Source organism: Struthio camelus, chromosome 5 (assembly GCF_040807025.1).
Source record: "Struthio camelus isolate bStrCam1 chromosome 5, bStrCam1.hap1, whole genome shotgun sequence".
Taxonomy (NCBI): domain Eukaryota; kingdom Metazoa; phylum Chordata; class Aves; order Struthioniformes; family Struthionidae; genus Struthio; species Struthio camelus.
In genome coordinates, this window is record NC_090946.1 from 19136499 (window position 1) to 19161588 (window position 25090).

A 25090-nucleotide genomic window follows, 5' to 3' on the forward strand; every position below is an offset into this window, starting at 1 on the left:
TCGCTGGTTGGAAGAGCTAAGGGGTGGTCGGGAGGCCAGCTGTAGTTGTGTGTGTGTGTGTGTAAGGGGGAAAAAAGAGAACGGAGAATTAACCCCACTGTGCCCTCAGATGGCCCTGGACTTTATAGTGCACGTGTAAAGCTCCAGGAGCGAGGGTCAGCTTCTCCCCAGATGCAGAAGTGCTCCCAGGTGACATGTCAACACTGCCCTAGCGCGATAGGTTTGGTTTGTCTGCAAAGCGCCGGGAGGAAAGAGCTGGGAGAAGTGTGTGCCTCTGCTGGGAAAATGGCTGCACGAGTGTCAGTTCGCACCCTCTCCTTGAAATCTCTTTTTCTTTCGTGCAAGTGCAGTCTGCGTTATTAAAAACCTGAAGATGTTCCCCAGAAGTGTCAAAATCCCATTGAACGCAGAATATTCTGAAGCCTTCCGTGCACGAAGTTCGGCCTGCCTTGGCGTGCACGCTAGTGACACATCTGCCTTCGACGTTTCGGGCTGGATATGGGCTTCTCCCATTTACGTTGCTAAAACCTGGGAATAATTCCTCTGACATTATGAACGTCAAACAAAAGTAAGTGAGAGCGGCTTAGGGCTGATGCGTTACTGTACAGCATGCTGATTCAGAAGCTGAGTTCTCATTGGGTTGATTTGCCTAATATTAATCAACCCTGAAGGGAGAAGATGGCAAACTTTTTTAATTTCGGCTGAGCGTAGCCACGGGATTGTGTTTTGTCTGTTGGCTTTTGGGTGGAATCCCTGATGTTAAGCTGCCTTTTTACCTATCTGTGAATAATGTGGCTGTTTTTCCTGCTCAACCTATTTCTGGAGTTGAGGCTACTGAAAAATGCAAAGACCAAATCTTAGCCTGCAATCTGTCTGATTCCTCATGGAATAACACGTAGCACATTCCCGCTTTGTCTCATCCAGGAAGCTTGATACCCTTTTGGATCTGCAGTCTTCTGAAAGTAAATACAGAAGGTGGCTAAGCATTAGATGGGAAGAAATTCAACCTTGTTCCAGTCAGCTTTGAATGCTTATTTTTTTCTTGGGTTTAATCTGTTTACCACGACATTATTATTAATGGTTTCATCATCAGGTTTGCTTTCCCGCCAGCGTTAAGGATGGAGTTTCCAGACGGGAAGTCCTATCTGCCAGCCGCTTGTCCAATATAAAAGACCACAGGCTACAAAGTGAGTCTTGAAATATAAACGCTCCAGTCTGTAGCAGTTTGCCCAGCACATAAATGGTGCCCTGTGCACGGTATCCCATGTTTTGAAACCCATGTGAACAGTGTGCCATTCATCACTTGCAAGCAGCGGGCAAGCAGGTGTTTGTCATAGGCATCTGCAAGGGCAGAAATGGTGAGGAGATGCTGAGGTGGCAGACACTGGCAGGGTCCCGTTGCACCCCTCTGAACTCCTTGCAGATCCCTCCATCTAGAGAGGTCCTCTCAATGCATCCATGTCTGCCTAATTGCTTCAGGCAAATTAAAAAAAAACAAAAACAGAAAGAGCTTTGCTAGCAGGAAACCCAAAGAGAGAGTGAGGAGCTCTGCAAGCAGAAGCCAGTGAGGGAATCTCTCTCCAGCTATAACAGAAGCAAAAAAATTAGAAGTATTATGCTGAAGAAGACAGATGAAGTTACCAGAGTTATTTTGACCATAAAGCCCTTACTGCCTCGAAGAGCGCTGAAGGCTGTTAACCTCTGTTAATCAGTAAGGAGCTGAATCAGGCTGTACAATGATCTTAGCTGTCTAAGCTGATTTGCCCTTTTGCTCCTTTTAATTTAATTGTATTAGTTCTGCCTGTGTCCTTTGTTATTCAGCCCCCTCAGGAAATCTGCTTCTGATTTTGGCAGGAATTACTCTGGTTCCAGATGACTCATTTGCTAGCAGCCAGGAGGGATGAGAGCAAGCACAGGAAGGGGAAGGGGATGTAAAAAGATCCTGTGGGAGCAACCTGTTTAATTTGCTTCATCTGCCTTATTAGTGCCACCTTGTCCCTTCCTTGCGAAACTTCCTTCCGATAGGCCAAACAGACAAAATTTAATGCAGAGCATAAGAGAGGCTTTCACTGATTTCAGCAGAGCCAAGGTTTCAGGCTTGAATCTTAAAGGGTTTGAGACCCAGGAGATGTGCTCCACCAAGTTCTTCCAGCAATCACCCAGTTGTGCCAAGGAAAGAAATGCTCTGGGACCACGTACAACAGCACAAAGCTGTTCATCACCGCAGCGAGACGGCTCCCAGTATAATTTAAGCAGCAGCTCACTGCTCTGTAGGGTATCAGCATCTGTCTGCTTTGCGGTGCGTCCTCTCGAGCCTGATTCGCGTTAATCTTAGCCCAAAGGGCAGACCGCAGCATTTGCCCGGCACAGAGGAGCGCGAGAGGAACATCTAAGATCTCCCCGGGTCAGACCAATCTCCTGTGTCTGGGAGGAGCGGCCAAGCTTCTGATTTTTGGCTCTAGTGGGGAGGAGGAGATGTTGTTTCTGCTCCTGCAGATGTCCCCTTCTGGGCAAGGAAGTATGATTGGGCAGAGGACTCAGATCCTTGGGCTTCTGGGTCAGCTGAGCCAACAGACTCTGTCTTAACCAGAGAGAGGTGGTTCATACAGAGCAAAGCAGAGCCCACAGTGCCGAAGGCCCTGGGCTATTCAGAGGGGTTCAGTGTCCCGTTGTTAGGTCAGTGGGAAATAAGAGAGCAACAGATTAGCCTCGGGGTCCTGTCACTAGCTTAGCACGCAGAGAAGGGTCTTGTTCTGGGACCTGCTAGCCTCCGTCCCCAACAGCGACAGCAGAGTGGTTAACAGTGCTCAACCTAAGCTGTATCTGCTGCTGGTGGCAATAGGGTCACCTTATCCCTTCCTAGAGAGCTGCTCCACCAAGCCGTCGTGGGATGTGACCCCACCTCTGCCGTTGTCCTGCTTGCGGGATGCCGCCACTCTCCTCCTCCACTGGGCTGCAGCTCCCTTGCTGGAGCAACAGCAGCATCCAAGGACACAGGCATGGTTTCCCCTCTGTTGCATGTAACCCAGAGAGTTTGCTGTGAAGGTGAGCTCCAGCGGCACGTTTCCCCCCCGTTGTGTTCATAGATAGCACAGAGAGGCTCTAGCTGACCATCCAGGAGCATCGTTGCAGTTGTGCCAGTTTCCCGTTCAGTGTGGTTGCAAGAATAACGTCAGCTCGATCCAGCAGTTTTTGTCCTCCACGCGTCCAGAAATAGTTATTCAACATACGCACACCGGCTTTTGCACTCTTATCCTGTTACCTGGCAGTGTAAATATTTGTATTTCTTTATATAGCAGGGAAAGAAAATGTTTATCGACCCTCATCTGCCTAAGCCCCAAAGCAGTCATCGCGGGGCGTTCAGAGGTGACGGTGTGTCAGGCATTGCAGAAAGCTGCCCCGCACCGGTAGGGCACTGTTGGCGCAGCTCTGCGTGCCATGATGGGGGCTGGCAGAGGTCCGTGGGGACTTCCCATGGTGGGCAGCAAACACCTCTCTGTTTCATTTGCAAGGAGAGCCATTTCATTTTCTGATCTACTTGTTGATGCTAAGTAGCAACAAGATGCAGCTGAAGTGTGGGTTTGGGATCAGTTTTCCATAAAGTGGTTGCTGTAGAGGCATTATCTGTAATGGGGAGTTGGCACTGGGGTTATGCCTGGGAGGAGGAAATGGCCAGCAACCAAGAAAATCAAGTTTATTGCTGGGAGTCGCAAGTTCAGTGTGCAGTGGGTCTACACCTCTGAAAATCTGTAGGGATTCACGGATCCGCAGCAACAGAAAGGTTGAAAAATGCTAATTTCTTGAATCTAGACTTCTTACAGTATGCTTATCCCCATGTTGTACTGCGAAGACACACTGCAAAGGGCAGGCCCTAAGTCACTGAAAGCGGCCTCAGGGGCACCATGTCTGAAAGTAAGCTCCTTGGAGCTGAAGTTTCGGCTCTGGTTGCAGTCGGTTCTGGTGCAAATTCATGAAGAAAGGACAACGGGCAGCATTTTTGGACCTGAGTGCTTGGACAGAAGCAGTCGAACCTATCCGTACCTAGGTACCAGGGTAGGAAACTTCACTTTTGGGAGTCTGGGGAACCTATCTTTTCCTCAGTGTGTTCCTAGCATCTTCAAAAAGTATTTCAGCGCTAACGTTTAGGCTGTAAAACCTGGAGCAAGGGCATACACGAGTCTTTCAGCTCTGTATCGGTAGTGTGAATGGCCTGCTATGTTGGGAAGGCAGGTTTATGAGCATTCGTTACACTTTGTTTTCCAAATGAGCAAACAAACGAGGGTGGTTTCCTCCGGACGCAGAAGCGTTATCTCCAGGTCCAGAGTTCATCACTGCCGTGGAACGCAAGATAACGCAGCAACCAGCCTAGAGGTGTAGCACTGTTACCTTTTGGTCGAGAAATGCTTGAACGCTTGAAATGTGGAAAAAGAGGAAGCACTTGGAGAAAGCTGTGGTTAAAAGGGGATGTTTTCAGGTGATTTGGAGTGCCTTAGGCTGTCCCGGGAAGTGTGCTTTTGAGCTTTGTGTTCCGTTTTCGGTGATTTCTCCAAATTCAGTCTGACTGTACAAAATTCCATTAATTCATTCAGGCCAGTCCAGTTTCTTCCAAATATGGAAAATGTCAACGTTCTCGTCTCCCTTTCCCAGCAAAGAATTAGCAGCCATGTGCTTTCAGTGAAGTAGGACATTGTTACTTCCTAGTTTTACTGGGGGATTGTTCACTCGTTGCTGGCCCTCACTGTAACTGTCTTCTGAACTAAAGAGTGAAACATATTTACACTGGCATGTGGCAGACTGGAAAACCTCAAAAAAAATGGGACTGTGGCGGAAATGTTTTTTCGGCCCAACAAAAATTTTTGCGATGATGCTGTTTTCCATATCAGAATGAAAGCTTGTAATATAGAGCTCCAAACAAGAAAGGAAAAAAAAAAAAAAGCCAGCTGGAACTACTACTTTTATCTTTCTGTCTGGCTAATAAAGTTACCCTACGTTATAAAAAAAACTAGAAATTCAGGATTTCTTGGAGAGAAATTTGGTACAAAAGAGCTTAATTTCAGCAGTTTGGGAATTGTTTGACAGATAACTTTTAATCAGAAAATGGCAATCTCCTGTACTAAATAAATAAAACAATCCCGTAAATGACTAATTTTGTGGTCCCAGGTAATGAACAGAACAACTTGGCAGATGGACGCAACAGGTCTAAATTGTTGCAGTAAGTCCATTTGCAGAAGATACTATCTACCTTTGTTATTGTTAATAATAATTAATTAATGAGAATTAAAATATTAAGCTGAAATATTTGCAGTTGCTATTAACAGTAATACGTATACATATATATATATATAAATACATATATATATTTATATATATATATATATTTGCCCTTTGATGCTTTTCTTGTTTGTTTGCATCTCAGTCCTTGCCTGCCTCGCTCTGGGACTTTAATAATAGCCCAGTAATACTCTAGAAATTGCTCAGACCGCACCTTTGTCTAGCGTGGAGGAAACCTGAGGCTTTTACAATTAGCGCTGCTAGTTCTTCCAAGGGAAAAATATGCCATGATCTAACAAGGAAAACAACAGTAAAAATAAGTTGTTAACCACTCTTCTATCAGTGCGCGCATCGGAAGGAGATTTTAGCCAGTGACCGCATGGTCTTTTGCATCCTGTTTGCGGAAGGTGGGGTTGTGTCGGCCACATGCTCCCCACCAGCCGTCTGCGTGGGCTCGCGCAACCTGGAAAGCGCTCTGCGAGGAAAGCCAGCCCTTTCTTTGCTAAAGTCCAAGGTGCTTAAACTTTTATACCCCAAAAACACCGTTATTGTCTTGTGGGGTTATCCTCTACACTGGTCTTTGGCGTTTCATCTGGTATCTCCCACTTCAAATCTGCATCCTACAGGAGGCTTTAAGCATAAATCTGACCAAGAATTCCCCTTTGACTAACAGGATTTCCATGATGGGGAAGACTTTTAATGAGCACATTTAGTGGATGGTTGCTCTCACTGTTAAAAACAAAACATACATTTTCCTTTGTTTTTAACTTGTATTTCCTGCGTTTCAGTCTTCCAGCTCTGGATTTTGTTCCACCTTTTTTTTCTGAGAGTTAAAGCCCTTCAGAGTCTCCAGTCTTCCCACATGCGCTTAAAGACCAGGAAGAGTCATTTCCTACTCTTCTCTTTTGAGAGGATAGCAGAGATCTCTCGTTCAAGAGGATATTTAAGGACTTCTTATTGACTCTGTTGACTTTTATGCAATTCGTATTGGGGTTCTTCAGGTAGTTTATAATTGTTACTTTTTATCATTAAAAAATATTATTAATAATTATCATTGATTGTGTCCATATCTAAGGATGTGGCCCCACATGTATTAAAGATCCAAAGCTGGGGCCTCTGACAGGCTGGTGAAGGGGAGTTGGTATGGTTTTGAGCATCTTCTTGGTGCTTCAGTCAAAGTGCTGTTTACTCTCCTCCTCAGAAGGTTTTGTAGACCATATTTGTTATTTTCTGTGGCTCCTTTTCAAGTGGTGATGCATCTCTGGCATTTTCAGTTCTGGCTGCACACTGGGCTATTTTCTACCATCCTTAATCATCTTGAGTGCTTCCGTCACTCCGTAACTTCATTTGATTTCACTGAGAAATTTCAAGGAGTGAGACAGTGATTAAAATGAGGAGGATCTGGCCTGCTGTGGATCCTAACAAGCAATTAGTGTGCCGTCCGTGGGAAGATTTCTAAGCAGCGTTAAAGCAAGAGGGACTCTTTTCCTCTGATACTTGGAGATTTAAAAGTATATTTTTGTGGCCTGTTATTAATACAAGTGACAAAATACCTTGATGACAATAGCTGTCTTTTGGTGAAGTTTCAGACCACAGTGGTGAATACCCAAAGCCCTCGCTCTGAAAGCAGGTAAGCTTGTTTATAACCTTAGGAACTGTGACTTCACGGGGATTGCTCTTCACCCAAGTAAAAGCAGCCGTCTGCCGAAGTCCCTGCAGGGCTGATGTATAAATGTCTGCTGTTTATGATATTTGTGCGCTTACTTGTGCTTTTTTTCTCTTTGCAGCATTTTTGTTCCTATATATGTTGGGCTGGTAGGAAGCCTCATAACCACCATGATAGTAATGGTCTGGATCCCTTCGCAAGCTAAACCAGAGTCAGAAGATCCTGTGATGGACCACCGTAAGTATTTAGTGGTTTTGATAAGTGGCACGTTAGTCCTTCTGGAATATGCTTACAATCAGCCAGGTAAAACGCTGCAGCAGGAGGGCTGTGAGGTTTGAACCTCGCCTGCGCAGCCCCCGTCGCTAGGGTCAGGGTGGCCGTGCGTGGGAGTCGTGCTCCTGGGTCTCACTGGCGTCCCCGGCGCAGACCCAGCACCAGCTACCACCCGCCGCTGCCGGCAGAAAGCCGGCGCTGCAGAGGCTCTTTTTCAGGAAGATGGCTGCAAACCTGAACTGGCAGTCTCAGTTTTTCTTGTTTCCTGCCTCTGACCTGCATAAATAAAATATTATTCAATATGTCGTGTTCCCAGGCCCATCGCAGTCTGGCAGTGTGTTTAGCCTCCGAGAAATCCTACGCCTGATGAAGTTTCCGGGAGTAATGGAAGTTTTCATGGTCAAGGTCTTTGCTGTATTTCCCATAGGTAAACCTCACCCGTTACCCGCGGTTGCTGACGTACTTAAAGCAAGAGTATGTACGGTGTAGACCGGGCTTGTCTCGGGTTACTGAAAGTGCTTTGCGTTTGATCACGGAGGAGTGGGGATGCAGCTCTCGGTTCAGGCGCTGCATACTGCCAAACACTCGGCTACCTTGGGTCAAAAACCTGAGACTTAATTTAAAACAGAGTGTTTGTCACAGGCTTCTGCTGTGGCTTTTGGCAAAGCACTTTGTCTCTCTACCTGATCCCCTTAGCCGTAAAAGGATAGTTTTCTCCTCCTGTCTGTCATTTCTGTTTAGGCGATAAGCTCTTCAGAGCAGAGGCAAATCATTTATACTCTGCCAGAAACACTGAGGTCCTGATTTTACTTGGTGCTTTTAAGGGCGAAAAAGTATATATATCCTAACTGTTTCTCCAACAGGTAAAAACTATTGCTGGATTAGGCACTGTTGTCGGAGCGGCTCCGTTAACCGTTGTATGCATGCAGGGGAGCTGGTAGCTTTTATTTCTTCCCTTGCATATTGACGGTGGTGCTTGTTCTTCAGCCCTACATCTCTTCTCTGCATATTCTGCTCCTTTTTCTTGTGTCATGGTCGAAACCTGCCATTACCTCCAACGTGTGCAAAACCTGCCTGTTTTTCAGCTTCCTTTGAGCCAACTGCTGTCTTGGCACATTCCATGTCACCTGATTTGCCTGTTTATGCATATTCTTGGTCACAATTTCATCAGCTTTAATTTTGCCTACCCTCTAGCTTCTTTCCCTTCTAGCTCATTTATCTGGAGATTAAGTCAGCCTGTGAACCTTGTTAATAATGGTGTAAGGAAAGGGTGATGGTCTCTGCCTTTCCCCGCAGTCTGAATGGCTTTTTTCCTAGACAAATGTGAAAAAAGTGCAGTTCCTCTGGACTACAGTGTCAAAGAGTCACTTTTGTGTTCATCAGAACATGGGGAAAGTTCCTGGTTACAAGCTCAGCAGCTGTGCCTAGGTGGGCGAATGAATGAGTGCTCAACTTCTGCAGGAGGACAGCAGTAGAGAGCCTCTGAAAAGGGGTCGTTTAGTAAGTGGGGGCATTCAGGAAAGCTAAGGGAAACTAAAAGTGAAAGCTGCAGAGTTAACGTGCCTTAGTTTTACGTGTGATTCACGTTGCGTGGAGATTCCCTTTCTGAAAATTGCTTTAATTAGCTCTTGCTTTCTCTGAACAAACTGAGGCACTTCGCTTCCGAATAAGGATCCTAAAGCAGGATTTAATGTGCCTTAGCTTTTACATTTTGCGACTTTTGCTAGTTCATCTCTGTCTGGGGCAGCCCTGGAAGTTTATATAATGTGTAACGTAGTTTGCAAATACGTTTCTAATTTGTAAACTCTACATTCAGTTTACAAATGAAACTGGATTCAGCTGCGGAGGGTGGCATTTCTGGGCTTGGCCCAGCTCTTCTGTTATTCCTTCTTAGGGCTGTGGGGAAACAAGTTTGACAGGAACTTTAGAATAACGTGCAGAGAAGTGAAGGATTTCTGATTTGTTTTTTCCTTTTGTGTGTACTTGGCATCGGCTGAGATCAGTAGTGCCGACCGGTCCACAGAAAAAAAATTCGGTACCTTATTTCCAATCCCTTCCCCTTCTCTCCTTCCCTCACGTTAAATTGCTTTTTGGAAATCAGGAAGACGGTGAGTGAGTTGGATGCAGAAGTGTTTGTCACCAATCCTGCAATATTAGGATAAGTGCGCTTTTGCTGAAACAAATAGGAGACCAGTTTAAAGAAGGTACAAGAAATGACATTTTCCTTTTACACAGCAAGTCGTGAACTTCTGGAAGGAGGATGCGAACACGGTATCAGCTGGTCGGGAAAGGGATTAGCTGGTCAACACGTCCATGAACGTGTTGCTGCTAACGGACTGAGGCAGGGATAAACCTTTTGACAGGTTGTGGATGTTGGGGCAGTGGGAGATCCAGATAGCGGCCAGGTTTGTGAGCGATTCCTAAATAGCACCTCCTGCTGCCATCCCAGGAGACAGGATGCTGGTCCAAAGGACTAGCGGCTTTCCCCAACGGTGCATCTCTTAGATTCCTGTGCAACTCAACTTTAAAACTTTATTTAGAGAAAATGTCATAAACTGGCAGTGTTTCACAGAATAAGATAGTCAAGTGATGTTTTAGGAGGGTTTTCTTTTCTGATAGCGGCTCATTTCTCAGCGTAAAGCGGCATTAATTTCTCTGTTGAAAATTGTTGTAGCGGAGACCACATCTGAATGCAATCGGCACTATAATTTCCTGTGTGCTTTCCTTTTTCCAAAAGACGGGCGAGATGCACTTTGCTTTAGTCATCGCTGCGGAAATGCAAATTCCTCGGCGTTGTAGGACACATTTTTCATTTCCTGTGCACAGCAGAAACTCATACCAAACAAAAATAAACACTTCCCACCCAAACGGCAAGGCAGCTTCTCGGTAAGTGGGAAGGAATCAGCCACGCAGAGGCCGGATGTAGGCTAATAGTCTGTCATTTAGATGGCTGGGAGCATTTTGGGAAGAGTAGGCTTGGGTTCATCCAAGACGCTCCTGCCAGAAGCATAGCAGCAAAGAGCTCTGCCTGTTAAAATCCTGGCGACTTCTCTTTGCAGGTCTCTCATCGGGTGGCTGACCATCTGATTGCAGCTGAAAGGGGTTCGGCCATCGCCTGGTCCTCTGCAACGCGCAGCGGGAGACTGAGCTCCTAATGATCTGATTTACCTTTCTTCTCCCTGCTGCAACCGTGGAATTAATTAGATCATCCAAATTGCAGCCCTTTCTCTGTTTACTTTGTAAACAAGCTTGTGATATACACAGAAGAAAACCCTCTGTTCCTTATGGATCTCAGTGTTGTCTAAAATTAGCTTGTTCAAAAGAGAAGGAGTCTTCCCAAGAGGGGTGCAGGGTGGAGAACCTCCTCCATGCCTTGCCGAAGAGCCAAGATGGGCTTCTGCCTCCTTGGTAGCAACGGACAGCTGCCAAGAGACGGCCAGGATGGCGTATCTCTCTGGGCATGGCTAAGCTACAGTCTCTCAACTGACCTGGGAAAAGTAAGCCTCGTTGCACTGTGGTAGATAAGAGGCAGAAAACAGAACGCAGGGATGAAAATGTCGAACAGTCCTCGTACTCGGGGATCAGAAGTCACTAGGGCCTTGAAAACACTGGTAGTTAACTGCTTGTATGAGTCTTCTGAGAGCTCTGGCTTTAACAGCGTCGCTTTAGCAGCTGTGTCCCACTTTTTAAGGAGACTTTTTCACGCGCAGACCAGGATTTCACAAGGGGCCTGGAGTCTCTGCCCCCATTGCTTTGGGCAGCCCGCCGTAGGAGGTGGAGAAAGACTTTCAGTAGCTAAGTGCTCACCTGTTCAAACTGGAGCTAGGTAAGAGTCACAAAACTGGTGTTCCCAAAGCCACTGATTGCTTTTAGAAATGCCCGCATACCTGCTGCCTTCTGCACTTGTCCCTCTCATGCCAGGCTTTCTAAGAGCTCAACCGTTATTTAGACCCCCCAAAAGAGATGTTTGCATCCCCAGGGGAGTCGCACAACGGCTGCCTTCATTCAGGAGAAATCCTATCTCCTGCCTAAGAAAGGGCTCAGCTAGTTTAGGGTAGAAAGATCAAATCTGTCTCCACTTGGTGAAGGACTTCAAAGGGGAGATGAGCTATGAAAGCTGGCACGTTGCACCAGGAAGCGGCGTCGGGTGTGTAGGAAGGTGGGATCCCTCCTAGGTGGTACTGGCAGAGAGGGAGCTGCGTAAAGGCAGAGCACCCTTTTCGATCTAATCTTACTGCGAGTGAAACGAAGTGTGGTTTTTCTTTAATTTCTTCACGTGTGTCTGTTATAAACATGTGCAACTCTGTTGTCTATTTCGGTTGTGGTGAGTAAGTACTTTTATTTGCACGTTACCTTAAGCCGGCTTGAGCCAAGAGTGATTTCAAAGTAACTGGATGGCAATGGGGCGCTCCCCGCCAAAGGCTGGGGTGGACCCATAAATCCCAGCAAGCACCCAGCTCCCTGCACCTTCTCCAGAGCATCGGGAGAGAAGTGTCGCGTGGCGGCCTTCCTGCCCCCTCCCTCCCCATGGAGACCACCAGGCTGGTAGGAGCAGAGAGGTGTCCCCAGGGACTGGTGGTATCTGGCCAGGCTTTCCATGAGGGGGCTGGTCCCTCAAGCTGAAGGGCTGAGATGCTTGGAGGGAGGCGTTCGTTAGTGCAAAGGCACCGCTGGGAGCAACGGGTGAGCGCGTTGCCGCGCTGTGCGCTGATAGAAACGGAGGCGGTGCGCCGTGGGGGCGGTTATGCTGGTCACCCCACCTTCTCGTTCTGTTCAGCACGGCAAAACAGCCACTTGTAGGGTGTGATTCCTCTTACCAGCCCCAACGTCTTTGTTTCAAGCGTTCCCTTGAGCCATCCTCACACGTGTCTTGCTATGCTCTGTTCTCTTACCATTAAGAAAAGAGAGGGTGGTAGCTCCCGAGTCCTTGTGCCTTGGAGGACCCTAGGAAACAGGGCAGGAGCTCTGAGGGTCACCTGCTCTTCTCTCCCCTCCCCAGCAGGCTCTGTGCTACCCAGTGCTCGAGCCGGCTGGATGTCTGCATGCAGGGAGCCACAATTGCATGCCGGGTTAGCACCTCTGAGGGGCACGAGACAGGAGGGGAGGTAGCAGTCCCGTACCCCATTCCCCGTTGTTTAGAGAACAGTGTTTTGTCATAATATTTTGAACCTGATGGCTCTTTGTGTATGATGGAGTGCGTGTGCGCGTCTGTTGTTGTGTGTGCTTGATGGTGAGGGAAATACACGCTGTTGTGTTTTTATATGAGATTAAGTGAGCGGGCATCTTCCGCTATGCTTTCCAGGTACTGCCTTAATGGAAGAGCAGACCCAGCCTATGCTGCTTCTGTCCACCCTTCCCTAACTGTGCGTCTGTGTCAACACCGCTATCGATCCCTGCAAGAGAAATGCCGTGTGCCACTGAGCTCACTGATGAGCTGTACGGTGAAACCACTGCATTTAATCTGATGTCGCCAGACTGTTTCCCAGGCAGCGTTCCCAATGGTGAAAATCTAACATTAGGCCAAAGGAATGAGGAATGCAATCAGATTATTTTATGGTTACAGTCTTGTCTGAACAAATGTTTTCTTGCTGCCTTAATGGTTGGTCTGGCTTGGCTGATTAAAAATATTTACCAGTTTATAATAAACAGTTGCATCTACAGCCTACGTAGTCACATTATTTAAAGATGAAAGTTAGGGGGATAAAAAAGTTAACATTTAAAGATTAAATTAATAGGCTGACTTTGAATAGGATTCTGCTCATGTTTATACCCAGTCACTGTAACCTCAGGGAGAGCTGCTGGCTCACACCGAAGGTGACTGAGAGCAGGTCTGGGCCACTATACGCAGCACATATTGACGTACGCTTTTCATTAACCCTCTCTCTAGGTTTGTTCCTGATCATGTTTTCCATCATCTCTATGGATTTCTTTGGCTTGGAAGCAGTGCAGTCCGGATACCTGATGTCATATTTTGGTGTCCTTCAAATGGTAAGTGAAGTGAAAGTCCTCCTCTTGTCACGTTGCTTTCTAATTTGCATTTTGCTATCTTCGTTACAAATGCTCTCCCAAATTCAGTATAGTATTGACGTGAAAATCATAAATGCGCTCCTAGCTCTGCCATGTGTTACTTGGCCCGTGAAAACAAAAGTGACTCCAAATTTCTTCTGTTCCTTAGGATGGAAAGAAAGCAGGGAGATAAGTGTCTCGACAGCCATCTTCCTCTGCCTCTCTTTGCAGATCTTTAGGTGGTGGAACTAAAAAGTCCTTGCACTGACATGTTGTCCTAGTTTTTGTAATAAAATTTACATTGAAGCTGAAGTGTTTGGATTCAGGTTTTCACTCTTCACAGAGGCCTTCAATGCAAAGGAGGGACTTGCTTCTGCTCTGTGGACCCAAGCACGCTTGTGCTTTCTAAAAGAATAGTGAGCAGTGGGACATGGCTAGCAAATGAGCAAAAGGGAGAGGTCAGCTGAATTAGGCAGTAACAGAATCAAAAATAAAGGTGCTGTATTATAGATCTTCCTTCTGGAGGAAAAGGCTAATACTTCCGCAGAAAGAGCAACAGAGGGGTAAAAGCAAGCCTCGAGGCAGAAATGCAAGTTAAGCAATATCCTGAGGGAGGGTGGTCCAGTAATTAAGCCTGCATTCGTTTGCTGGGTTCCTCTGTGATTTTAAGGAGCGTCTCATCTGTGAAACGGCAACTCCAGCTCCTTTCTTTGCAACTTGTGTTTGCCCTAGTTTTGCCAGTTATGTGGGGTCCGGCCTGGCTTCACCTAATCTAGGCATCTTAGCAGAGGAGCTGGCAAGCGTGGCTGTGGCTGTGTCGGCGAACAGAGCAGTGCAGATGGCAGCAGCTGGCGCTGAGGAGCAGGTGCTGTGCACATACTGGGAGGGTTGGCTCTGGACTAGCTGTAGCTCGGTCCCGTGGACCGGACACCTGCTCTCAGCTGGAGGCATCTTCCCCGTAGCTTCATCCACAAGGAGTCCAGTTTGTCCACTCCGCAGCATGAAGTGCGGTAAGTGGGGTGCTCAGGAGTCACTTTCCAAAGCACGCTTCCGACCCAAACTAAAACCCCAGCGTGGGCTTACTCCAAGCTGGTCTCTGTAGGCTCCCTCTTAGAGCAGCATCTCCGAAGAATGACTCAGATTTTAGAGGGGCTGAGTCTCCTTCTGAGGTCCTCTTCCCTCTTCGAATACAGGGGGATTCCCCAACAACTGTGCTCTTAACTTAGACAGCAGTTTAATTCCTATTATAGATGTCTGTGCTTTAATCAAATACGTGGTTGTAGCATGGATGAGGTGTCGTTTCAAGCTAGCTAATATGGGTACAATAGCACTGGTGGTACGATGGCACTGGTACAGCCTGATAGAGAGCGGTTGCGTTGCCGGGTAGAGCTTGGACTTTGTGGCTAAGCCTGGGGTATCTGACTTCACTGCTACTGTCTCCCATGTTAGTTTGGTTGAAACCAGTGTAGCTGTGGTTACCTGTACGGCCGTGTTGGTGCACCTCCGTATGGATACAGGTCTGGAAGATTTGGAAACTATAGCATTCACTCTGCTTCAAAGCAGATAACCAGATGTCGGTGTGGACCAAAGACCTGATCCTCCAAACAGTCGCACGTAGTTTGAATTTCATCCCACGGAAGCCAAGAGTGTGGTACCTGTTAATGTGCTCTAATCCACTAGAGGCCTGCAGGCTCAGGTGTAAAGTCTGCTTCGTTGGGGCGGCTTTGCCTTGGGACATTTGGCATAGAAATTAGCTCTTGTCAGCCAGCCAATTTTCTTTCATCTGTGGAAACCTTGCAGTTTCTATCTGTTTTGCTGTGCCTAGTCTTCAACGCGTGACTCTGGACATCAGAAATACGGGCGTGAAGCAGTCTGACGGACAAAGAAACTTCTCTTCCTCGTGACACCACATGGTGTTGTCAGAACACCAAAAAGGGAAGGGCAAAAGTACAGGCTGTTTTTTTTTTTTCTTTAAGTCCAGAATACCTGATTCCTGATGGCAACAGAGCCATCTTCACAGAAAACTTGGAAGGCAATGCTTTCTGATTTGATGCTTATTCTAACCACTTTAAAACTGACATTTGCAAGCTAGGAATGCCTCTGCTCTGGTTTATGCAGGACCAAATCCTCAGCTGGTCCAAATCAGCAACACTTCCACCGGAGGAGGATCTGGCCTTCAAATTATTGCAAAACGTAAGATTTTTGCTTTTATTTCCAGCTCAGGGCTCTGACTGGAATGGTCCAGAGGCATCTGCTGTAGACAGTGACTGTGCAGAGTTAAAGTGTTAAGTGTAATGGTTACTTTCTGTTGAGGTTCCTCTGATGGGAGATATGTGAAGGGAGCATAATGTGCGCCAGCTCTGTCCTGTTGTGCCCAGATGCTTGTCTTTCCGCCGTCTTTCCTCCAGTGGCGTTTCAGATGCTGCTGTGTTGGTTGTACAGTCGATTGATAGTGCTGGAGATATGCGTGCAGATGAAGGTGCAAACTGAATTGCACCAGGCTCCGTAGATGAATGGTGATTAATATCTGCTGACTGGCTTCCCCACTTCACCGGGTAAATTGTAGCTTTATGAATAACACCTATAATGTCCTTTTCAGTGAATCTCATCAACCAGCTCCTCAGCTTTGACTTCTCATTCCTTAGTTGCCTTTCTATCAGATGTTGTGGGGTTTTTCCCCTTCTGCCTGACTTGTTCCGAGCCTCCCGCCTCGAGGAGGACCCCTCCCAAGAGTGTCTCTCTTTGGACACCTGCTGGTGGTCACTTTTCAGGCCTTGTATAGACAGGTGGGTGCTGGGAAGCCTGGGACTGTGGCACATTAGGGTTAAGGCTGGGCAAGGGCACCGAATCTGACAAGCAGCATATGCTTGGCGTGAGCCACTGTCTGTATAAAGCCCCAGTTCCTCAAATCATTGGATTCCCTGAGAATCCTAATGTCCCCGTCTTTTTTTAATGTATTTTTAAGTTTCTTTGTATGTAGTTAAAATCCTGATGGGCCCCCAAATGCTGAAAAACTGTGGCACTTTTAATGAGATTTCCAAAGTAGTTTCTGTATTTTTAATCAAATCTTCCTCTTGTCAAAACTGGCATCTTCCTCTAGCACAAGAAAAAAAGGAAAAAAAGGTGTTGCAGCCTTTCCCAGGCCAGAAAGCAAAATCAGGATGATTCAGACACTGATGGCCTCTTACTACTTTCCTTTCCCGCCCCAAGGATATTATGCTCCAATTGCTTAACCTTATTTTTCAGCTTCTCAGCCTCATTTAACCCGCTGTGGTGAGAAGTGGCCAACGTACCGTAAACATCTGTGTTTCTCACTGCTCTTCCAGTTTGAACCAGCTGCGAAGCAGCAAGAAAGGAGATTGAGGGTGGCCTTGAGTCAGTCTGCGTAGCTTTAAGTCGGCAACTGGCTGCTTTGTCATCGGCATCTAAAACACCTCTTTCCCTAGGAAGGCTAGCGCAAAAGCACGGACCCCGCACGCGGTGGTAAGGTTTTTCATACCCTCTTTGCAGGCAGAGGGTGTTAAGAGCAGTTAGCCGACAGCCGCCCTATTTCATCGCAAAGCCCTCCCAAGGGTGGCATCTGGCACGCCGAAGCCTTGCTCCCGTCTTATCGCTTTATGACCCCTGAGGCCCCCCCAAAATTCAGGGAGGTGCCCAGTGCTCAGCCTAAGAGGGGGCATTTAGCCTTTCCGAATCCCTCCAGGAACTGGTCTTTGGAGCCTGGGAGCCTCTCGGCTTCGGCCGGCTTCTCCCCAGAGCGCCTCTCGTCTTTGTTCCTCGCTTGCCCCGCTGCCCTGGCAGCTCTTGTCCAAACAGCAGCAGTTAACGGCATTTGTAACCAGCAAGCGACTTGACCGGTTCTGGCTGTGCGTTTTGTCCTCGTGGCCCCGTGCGGTTGGCCCACGGTTGCTAGTCCCTGTGGCACGTGGCGTTGCCAGCACCCATCTCCCCTGGCCGAGCGGGCAGCCCACTGCCTGGTCCTCCTTCGCCCGGCTCTCCTCGTGCTTTTTGTCTTTCCTCTAAAAAGTGAACAAAATATTACGTATTTGCCGAAGGGTCTTTCTAAGCTGTAAGGATGGGATCTGCCACGGTTGCAAACTTGCCAGCGTGGTCAAGACGGGGTGCTCAGGACCTGCTGTTTCTAGGAGAGCCCTGCACGGCCAGGAGCTAACAGCTTGCAATATGTCTGGGGATATGTTGTTGTAAAAGTTGTCAGAGGTGCGGTTTTCCATGCTGTCCCCAGGGAGCGGGGGCTTCCTGGTTCGTGGTCGAAGCATTGGACTAGGAATTAGCATCGATTTACGGTTCCAGGACTCCGCCACTGTCCTGCTTTTCGTCTTGGGTAGGTTGCTGTAACTGTTCTCCGCCTCTAACGCTCCATCTGCAGATCTGATGCTAACCTTGCTTTGCGAACTGTTTTGGCACACGAGAATAAATAGCATTGTGTGGGAAGTCCACTGGCTCCGCTGAACGTTGGCGTGCGCTTTCCAACGGCAAAGTAGTTGAAAGGGTAATTTTTTCTTAAACTTTTTTTTTTTTTTAAATGACCGTTAAGAAGCTATCATCAGCCACATCTGTTCGCAGTTAGGCACGGAGCATAATCTAATAGCAGAGGATCTTGGAGAGCGTAGGGCAGGCTTAAAATGCTGTGAAAGCTGGGGGTGAGGAGAGGGAAGAAGAGCTGAGGGCCGGGCCGGCGAAGGGTGAGTTGAGCTGCGAGGCCGCGCGCGCGCGCGCATGCAGGAATGCAGCGCCCTGACGTCGGGACCAAGAGCTGCTTCACCGGGAAAGCAGGTAGCTGCTTAGGAAGTGGGATGTGACCAAGGCTGGAACGGGCTGAGGTCTGATGGTGAAGTGGAAATAAGAAGCGCAGCGGTCCCGATAAGGCGAAGCTGTGTGGTTAGCTGTGGTTGTGCCAGCCTAAATCCAGGAGGAGGAGGCGGCTGACAGGAGATAACGAAATGAGGGCACAGGTGTAGAAAGCAGGATGCCTTTGTGCCGGGCATCTTGCGTTATAGAAATTTCCCAGCTCCTCATGCGTGATCTGATCGCTGGTGGGTCTCCGGGTAAGAGGTCTGAGATCCCACCAGGGACGCGACCCCACTGTCCTCCGGGGCTGCGATCCCAGGGTCGCCTCATCCCAGAAAGGACACGAACAAAATTTCCCTCGCACCGAATGCCCGCAAGTGTGAGATGCCGTTCATCCTCCCTGCCGAGGACCATTTAATTGTGCGTGATGGGCAGAAACAGGCCTAGGCACCCACTTTTCTTTTTTTTCCTTTGGAGTTGTGAACGCAATAACAAGGAGAAATTCCCAGCGTAGTATGTGCTTGGGAGATGCTGCCGGAGGATTAGGCAAGTGAAATACCTGGAGTCCCTGGTTAGTATCTACAGTCACATCTGATGCTTAGATTTCAAACTGCGGGAGGGGGCGGGAGAAACTTTCCTTTAAGAACTTTTTCTCGAAAAACAAAGAAAAACAAACCAAGCAAAAACTTCGGGTGGGGCAAAGGGGTAGATATTTATTACCCTGAGGATGAAGAAATCATTAAGACATCTGTTCTATTTACTGCTTTTAATTCGTATTGTTGTTCAAACTCCACCTCTAGCTGTGCAGTTTCTGGAGGGACAAGTTTGTACCGAGTGATGCTGAAAAGATGAGAGAGATTCCTGGAGGAGAGATTTACATTGCCTATCATCTTATCACCCGTCTGTCCCTCTTGCATTTTTTTTTTTTCTATGCAGCAAAAGAGATGATTAAAGAGCTGGGGATTTAATTACAGCCAGGTATGCCTAGGGGGAAAACCCACTTGGGGAAAGGACCTGACAACAACAAACAGAGAGTTCTCCGGTTTCCTTGCTTTGAAGGATTTAAATCTGGGGGGGTTGGGGGGGGGAGCGATTAGGCTGGCGTTTGCAAAACATGCTCTGCTTTCCCCTGTTGGGCAAAGTGCTGTGTTCAGCAGCTTGGTCCTTGCCATGCGTTCTCCTTCCAGTCTCGACACCCTCGTGCGGCTCCGCAAGGCCTGAGCTGCTTCTCCAAAGCTTTCCAGCATCGCTGTTTCAGTAGAAAAGTTTTTCATCTCCCCCCGCTCAGGCTGGTGCAAGATTTTTCGCTGTCTTCAGCCGATAAAGGTTTTTGTTGCCCCTTTGGGTCCACTTCCCTCCGTGCCCACCTGCGCGTCCCACCCCCGGCCAGCTCTGCTCTTAGCCTGGGAACTGCCACCCTGGCAAAAACTCAAAGGCGAGATTCAGGTCCAGTGCGTGGGAGGCTGCCTCTAATGTGCATCGCGCTATCTACACCAGGACTGGGGCCCTGCATCTTCTCTGGTGAGCTGCACCAGCTTATCTGGCCTGCAGGGTGTCTGGCTGTCAGACCTTCTCCGGTCTTTTCATGTCCATGCTGTTGTGTAAATGAGCATTTTGTTTCTCAACTGTGTTGGACTTTCAGTTGTTGCTCATGAAAGAATCTATAGAAACGATCTTGGTGTCTGAGGACCGCAGACTAGCACGGCCAAACCAACCAGTCACCTAGGGAAATCACACTTTTTCTGTGTAGCTTGTCTAACATCCACCAGTGAGGTTAGCTGCTCTTGGATGCTAGTCCTGCTCAGCAGCAGCTGCAGGCAACAAGGCTACTGCCTCGTCATTAAAAAAGTCTCTCAAAAATGAGCACCTTCAACCTTAAAGCAGAAAAGTCTTCTCCATTCTGCAAGAGACTTACGAAATTCAATAATGAGGTGAACAAAGAAAAGTATTAATAGGCTCTTCTAACCTAACAGGAGCCACTTCCTTCCCAGAAATCAAATATAGTAAAAGTGCTAGTGACTGTTTTTCTGTCTGATCAGCTGAACTGGTGGAACAAATCACCAGCAAGAAGGGAGCAAAAAGGCAAGGAGACAAGAGTGTTCACTGTTCCTCTGCATTCATCGGGAGCCTTATTTGCCTTTAAAGAAGGAAGAGAAAAGACCAGTTCATTTTTCCTGTGACATGTGTACCCAGCCACAGGCAGTCAGTGTTATTTCACTTGCAAACAATTTCCTTTCTCCTTTGTTTATTGATGGCAGAAGGCATTCCAGTAAGGTACACTGTCTCCCTTCCTGGCACTTCAAAGCAGCTCGGGTTGCAAAGGCCAGCGCTGTGCGGGCGAGAGGAAACGTGGCAGGGGAAGGCCTGCTGCGGGCTCTCCGCAGTCGGGGTCGCATGCCAGGTTGGAAAGCCCAGGAGATGCAAACAGCAAGGAGGATACTTCACCTCCACTGCTGCCTTTGCAGTGCCACCGGAGTGCGTCCGCTGCAGCAGGGAAGGCCAGATCTTCAAAGGAGCCTCCGCTGGCCCCAAAATCTGCGCTCGCAGCTTCGCGGAGGTGGCGCGCTTCCAAAACTGGGCATGGGAGAACGCACACGAACCGCTTCTCGTTTCCTCCCTTGCGAATGTGTGCGTGCAAACAAGTGCCGCTCACACAAATCAGGTGCCTGCTACCTGCCCGTGGAAAATTGCTGGCATGACTGTGCTGAGAAATGAACAGCAAATAGAGAATTACAGCAAGCGCAGGACAACTCCCAGAGGATTGTTGTGCCGATGTCCCCAGTCATTCATCCCCGTTTTTCTAGATTTTTCTTCCTCTTAAACTCTTTCCAGGGATTCCGTGAACTTATCTATGACTCAAGAAAGCTGCCTCCTAGGGAGCTACTAGTCTCTTCTAATGTGTTTTCGGGTCTAAATTCTAAGTAGAAACAAGCCCTTAGCTCGCAGGGACTGCAAACATTATCCAGGACCTCAGTCAAGATGGTGGTCTGACGGTGTCCAAAACCAAGGCGATGGGCCTTCCTACCTACGGCTTATGCGTGGACTGGAAATGGCCACACTCGGGAGGGAGTCCACCAGAGAAAGCCAGCGAAAGCGTAGAATTGCCAGTGGGGAGGCTAAATGTATGGAGTCCGCAGTTGTATAACCCAAGGATCAGAAGGAAAGCGAGGGACTTGGGCTGACTCTTGCTGTTGAGAAGAGCTAAGGTCTGCCGCTTGCCCCATACCCGTTCTTTGAAGTCGGTCTTGGTCTGCCTATTTCAGTGGGACGTTGCTGCCCGACACCCAGTGAGGACGCGGTCCCTTTTGTTCCCAGGTTGTGCTTGCTGAAAATGTGCTGTTGTTGCAACTGCCCTAGTTCTCTGCATTTATGTACTCACCACCTTGACTGAGACCTTTTTGGCCGAGCCAGTCCCACGGTAATCAGATGAGACTTCTCTGGGGCATAGCTGATGATATGCCTTGATGACTAAAAGGAGGGCAGGGACAGGGCCGTGCCTGCACAGCGTATCCGGATTAAATGCGCCATTCAAGTCTGGGCACATTGAGAAATGTTTCCTTTTCTGGGATGGCTCAGGCGGAGAAGTGCCGCTGAGCTGGAGCTTGGATGATGCCGGCACTGGGGCAGGTCACACCCGCGATGGGGCTCACCAGCCGCTGGTGCTGCCGGGCGAGCTGGCGTGACTCAGCCTGGCCCGTCCCTCCAGCTGGGCACGCCGAGCCGCTCCGCCACCAATGGCAGGGGAGACTGGGGACTTGCAAAAAGTTAATGACGATCCTTCGTTTCAGGAGTGCTCAGCTTAATGAAGCGTCACTCACCTGCTTCTCCGCCCAGCCCCGAGAGGAGCCGCAATTGGTATCGGTCTCCTCCGGCCGCGGCCCCGGCTTCGGCTGGGGTGGCTCAGGGTCACCCCGTGCATTGGCCCCGTATCACGCCGCGGTCGCTCTGCAGGAGCTAATTCACCTTCACCGAGGCAGTGGTGGGCACCTTCTCGGCAGCCCCCTCCCGCGCTGCTGCTGTCTCAGTTTTTTTTACTCATTTTGAGTGAGTCTCTGTTGGCTCACCCGGATGGCAAGACTTGCCGCGGGCGCGTCAGTCCTTGCCGCTGAGCTTTCCGGTTGACGTCGGTCTTTGCGTTGGGTGATGGCGAGGCGGGCAGCTGGCCCGACACGCTGCCGAAGCCCCGATATTGAGGACGCAGCAGCGTGACGGGGCCAGAGCGGGGGACGCCGAGAAGGCCGGGAGGTCGCCTTGTGCAGCTTGCCGCAGCAGAGTTGTCCCGGGGGACAGCAAAAGTTACGTCACGGGACCGACCCGCAGCCTCAACAAAAAAACATTATTCTGAATCAAAATGAAGGGTCAAATCTTGATGTTTTCTATTAAACTATAATTTGTTGGAAAAATACTCCGTTTTTTGCTGTTGCTTTTTATGTCAACTTTAATTCCCCGCTTGCTTCCTTTTTAGTCTTTTTTTAACTATTTGATTTTTTAAAGTCATAATTAAATTGATTTTTTCCTGACTGTTTGTCATAGACTTAGCATTTCCTTTCTAACTTTGTTGTTTGTATTATTTATTTTGCACAAGTCTCATTATAAGTTGATTTGAGGGTTTTGTTTTTAGAATTACCATACTGAGATGAAAAGTGACATAGTGTTGTCCCGCGTTAAGACAGCAAACCAAGTTTCTGTTTAAGCGGGACTGCAATTGAAACAAGGCCACTGTGCAAAACAGAGTGTTTTGAGCTAGAGCTGCTCTTCCAAGTTAGAGTGTGTTTTGCGCGGATCAGACAAGGGAAAACTCGGGAGTTTCCCATCTGTACCTCCCCCGAAATCCAGCCACTCGGGGCTCATTTCCAAAGCGCTTTCTTTCCAACCTCTGTGCTGCCTGTGTCGCTGGGTGCAGCACCTGATGGGCACGAGATGCTGCACAGATGAATAAAAAGAGGGAAACTTTGCTCTCTGAAGAGCTGTAAAAGCAAAATACTTCCTGGGACTTGCATTTTTTGCTCTTCCTTCCTCCCCCCCTGCCCTCCCCCCCCCGGTTTTTATTTAAAATCTGTAGAACCAGTTGCCCGTGTCCCTCGTGTCTGTGCATGCTGTTGGGGCAGACGACGCTCTTCTCTGTTGTACTTGTTTCCTGTAGGAAAACGACAAACCACCCAATTTGTATATTTATGGTCTAAAATAATGGCAAGAAAAGTTGCAGGAAAGGAGGCATTTTCCTCCTCTGCGTACAAACGTAGGGTTTTTTCTTTTGAAGAACTTGCCAAAAGTGAAGAATCTAAAGCAATATTAATTGTACTCTGCCAAAAAAAAAGAAAAAAAGCCACACATGAGTCAGAAAAATTCCTTTGTATCTATGAGTATCTTTAGAAAGTTTCAGTCAGTGCTAATGATTGGGCAGTGATGGAGAACTCACACGTGCGCCCCTCAGCAGAGGTTTTTAACCTGACCGGACAGGTTTATGATACAAAATGCTCAGAACCGTGAATCAGGTCTTACGGCCGTTTGCTGTGATAGCGAAGTACCTTTTCTCCAAAAAAGCGGGAAGAGGAACGACGCGTGCGCTGCCTTCCCCTTGCTTGACGCGCTGGGGGCAGCTCTCTTCCCGCCTCATTTACGTTGGTGTCAATGGGACCTACTGTGCTTCTTTCCCAGGTTGTCCAGGGCTTGGTCATTGGAAAACTCACCAGCCTCTGCACGGAGAGGACCCTGCTCCGGCTCAGCGTCTTTGTCTTCGCGGGAGTGGGCCTGGGCATGGTAAGGCTCGGCGCTCGAAATAGCGCCGCGTGCTTTGCCGGGGCGCAGCTTCCCCGGCTCTCCCGCCCCCTCGTGCAGACGTCACTGCGCTCAGCCTGAGCGCTGCTCTCAGGAGCGAGAGAAAAATGCACGGGGAATAGTTCAGGGGATTGACAAAAAAATCAAAAATAGTCCTACACAGAAACTTGTACATCCATCCTGAGTCACTAGATTTGCATTAAAAAAAATCCTGCCCCAGTCTTCCTTAGCTACTGCCGTTTCCTGAGCTGCCTTGAAAACAAACGACGGCTCTGGGAGGAAAAGTCGTTTTGCTAATACGCTGCTGTGGAGCGGCAGAGGTTGGGTTTTATTCTGCTCGGGCTTTCCGGTTAACGCCCCCGAGCTTAGGGCAGCAAGGAAGTGATTTTGTTCCCTAGTTTCGGGGTCAGCGATGCTACCCGCTGCCGTTTGTCTTGGCGAGGGCCGGTGCCAGTCTTCAAGGGTAACTGGAGCATCGTGTTGGCCCAGACGGCGACGCCAAGGCAGAAACCGGGGAAACGTGGTCCGTGGGGCTGGAGAAGAAGGGCGGTTTGGCGCGCAAGACGGGGGCGGTGAAACACCCGGTGGTCTGCAGGCTGCGTCCCCGGCCGCCAGCCCGGGGCAAGGCTGGACGCGGCGGGAGAGCGTCGGCAGCAGGGCGGCGCCGCATCTCCCGCTCGGCCAGTTTCGCGGGCTGCGGCGTCGCTGCGCAGGCTTGAAACCCGTCCAGAAGCAGTGCAGCTGAGACACACGAGCTGGCGGCGATGACAGCCTAGCAAGGGCGTGATTTAAGGAGAGTAATTCCCGTTTTTTTAACTCCACCGAGGTCCCAGCGCTGCTGCGGAGAGGCGCGCCGCGCCGCCCCGGCAGCCCCGGGTGGCTCGGGGAAGGGCAGGGAGGGAAGGGAAATCGCGGCGGGAAGTTCGCTTTAGGGCTGGCAAGGAGGCCGTGCCCACAGGGCTCGGGACATCCTGACAGCACGGGCCCGGCGGACAAGGGTCAGCAGTGACTTCCCACGGGAACTATTCATAGGCAAATGCAGCTGCAGCCCTTTTCGCCGGGGAGACCTTATTAAAAAGCGCTCTGTTCGAGCGGTTGCCAAGAAAACATCCGTTCCTGGGGTGGTTTTTCGTAAAGGAGGAGGTCTCCGCAGGGGCGAGTCCCGTCGCAGTGGCAGGAGGGCCCCGAGCGCACAGATCGCTGCGAGGCGGGACGGGGGGGACCCAGATCTGGCTTTTAATCCTATGCACCTCCTGGTGCCCCAGCCCCGTGGAGGAGCCGCCCTCC

The 25090-nt window shown here is 49.0% G+C and overlaps 1 protein-coding gene across 4 annotated transcripts in view; it reads left to right on the forward strand.

Annotated features, from left to right (window-relative positions):
* Nucleotides 1-25090, forward strand: part of SLC22A18 (solute carrier family 22 member 18) — a 63104-nt gene that overhangs the window by 31136 nt on the left and 6878 nt on the right. For 2 of the 4 annotated variants that reach the window (XM_068944849.1, XM_068944847.1), the window contains 4 exons: nt 7059-7174; nt 7527-7637; nt 13098-13198; nt 23684-23785. In XM_068944849.1, the coding sequence (XP_068800950.1) occupies nt 7059-7174; nt 7527-7637; nt 13098-13198; nt 23684-23785 (430 nt within the window). The remainder of the gene's footprint in view (nt 1-7058; nt 7175-7526; nt 7638-13097; nt 13199-23683; nt 23786-25090) is intronic. The other 2 variants (XM_068944851.1, XM_068944850.1) reach the window with 1 other exon arrangement.